Source organism: Parus major, unplaced genomic scaffold (genome assembly GCF_001522545.3).
Source record: "Parus major isolate Abel unplaced genomic scaffold, Parus_major1.1 Scaffold794, whole genome shotgun sequence".
Taxonomy (NCBI): domain Eukaryota; kingdom Metazoa; phylum Chordata; class Aves; order Passeriformes; family Paridae; genus Parus; species Parus major.
In genome coordinates, this window is record NW_015379673.1 from 1 (window position 1) to 1824 (window position 1824).

Below are 1824 nucleotides of genomic sequence, written 5' to 3' on the forward strand. Positions count from 1 at the left end.
GGGCTGGGGACATCGGTCACACCTGGGCTGGGGACACCGGAACAGGGCTGGGGACACCGGAGCAGGGCTGGGGACAGCGGAACAGGGCTGGGGACACCAGAGCAGGGCTGGGGACATTGGTCACACCTGGGCTGGGGACATCAGTCACACCTGGGCTGGGGACATCAGTCACACCTGGGCTGGGGACATCAGTCACACCTGGGCTGGGGACACCAGAACAGGGCTGGGGACATCGGTTACACCAGGGCTGGGGACATCAGTCACACCAGGGCTGGGGACACTGGGGACAGCCAGCAGGGCTGGGGACACCAGAGCAGGGCTGGGGACAGCAGAACAGGGCTGGGGACAGGGGACATCGCTCACACCAGGGCTGGGGACACCAGGGACAGCCAGCAGGGCTGGGGACACCAGAGCCACCCCACAGAGCCACCCTACAGAGCCACCCCACAGATCCAGCCCCACCCCATAAATCCAGCCCCACAAATCCAGCCCCACAAATCCAGCCCACACACCCAGCCCCACAAATCCACCCCACACATCCAGCCCCACAAATCCACCCCACACATCCAGCCCCACAAATCCAGCCCCACAGACCCACCCCACACATCCAGCCCCACAAATCCACCCCACAGCCCCACAGACCTTCCCCAGGCAGGAGAGCTGGGACTGCCAGAATCGCTGCCGTCGGGACGTGGGGAACACGGAGCTGGCGGGGCCGGAGGACGCGATGAGGATCAGGGGAGATCCCGGCAGTTTGCTCTGCAAAACAACCGGCTCAGGAACAGCAATTTCCCAGGAAAAACATCCCTGACCCAAGATTTTCCCAGGAAAATCCTCCCTGACCCAGGAATCTCCCAGGAAAATCCTCCCTGACCCAGGAAAATCCTCCCTGTCCCAGGAATTCCCAGGAAAATCCTCCCTGACCCAGGAAAAACATCCCTGACCCAGGATTTTCCAAGGAAAAACCTCCTTGACCCAGGAATCTCCCAGGAAAATCCTTCCTGACCCAGTAATTTCCCCTCCCAGCCCCAGGAATTCCCCAGGAAAATCCTCCCTGTCCCAGGAATTCCCAGGAAAAACCTCCCTGTCCCAGGAAAAACATCCCTGACCCAGGATTTTCCAAGGAAAAACCTCCCTGACCCGGGATTTTCCCAGGAAAAACCTCCTAATTTGGGGTGTCCCTGCAGGGTGCCAGGGTGATATTTGGGGTGTCCCTGCAGGGTCCCAGGGTGATTTTTAGGGTGTCCCTGCAGGGTCCCCAGTGATAATTTGGGGTGTCAGAGCAGGACCAGGAGCTGGATCCACAATCCCGGTGATGCCCAAACTCCTCTGACAGAGCAAGAACAACCCAGAAGAACCCAGGGAGAGCACAGAGGAGGAGGATGAGAACCCCAAAGCTCCCTGGGACCCCCAGAACCCCCCCAGGAGCACTCACAGGTTTATTATGAGACAGAACACCCACAGCAGGGTCCCAGGGCCTCTTGAGCAGCAGTGACAGCGCCTCAGCCCCCGCTGCTCCCGTCTTGGCCGTGGAGGACAACAACATCCTATCGATCAACGCCGGAATCTACCACCAACACCGAGAAAACAGTGAAAAAACACCCCCAAAACCACCGGGGAACAACCCCAACCCCTGGAAAAACCTTCCATCACCTTTCCTTTCAGGGTCTGCAGGGCATCCAGGTAAGCAGCCAGCACGGGCAGGCTGAGGGTTTCCACCAGGGTGGTGTGGAGCCACTGGATGAGTTTGGTGTCCCAGTTGACGCTGGCCAGGGCCTGGCGCACGCGGCGGGCGCATTTATCCACGGCGATCCTCCGGAGAAC

The 1824-nt window shown here is 60.0% G+C and overlaps 1 protein-coding gene across 1 annotated transcript; it reads right to left on the reverse strand.

Moving 5' to 3' along the window:
* Positions 1 to 630: 630 nt before the first annotated feature.
* KANSL3 (KAT8 regulatory NSL complex subunit 3) lies at positions 631 to 1818 on the reverse strand (the record flags this gene model as incomplete). The annotated part of the gene is made up of 3 exons (XM_015616806.2): positions 1654 to 1818; positions 1436 to 1567; positions 631 to 759 (listed from the first exon to the last, which is right to left on the reverse strand). Coding segments are annotated over exons 2-3 (240 nt in total), but the record flags the coding sequence as incomplete, so codon positions are not given.
* Between the last annotated feature and the right edge of the window lie 6 nt (positions 1819 to 1824).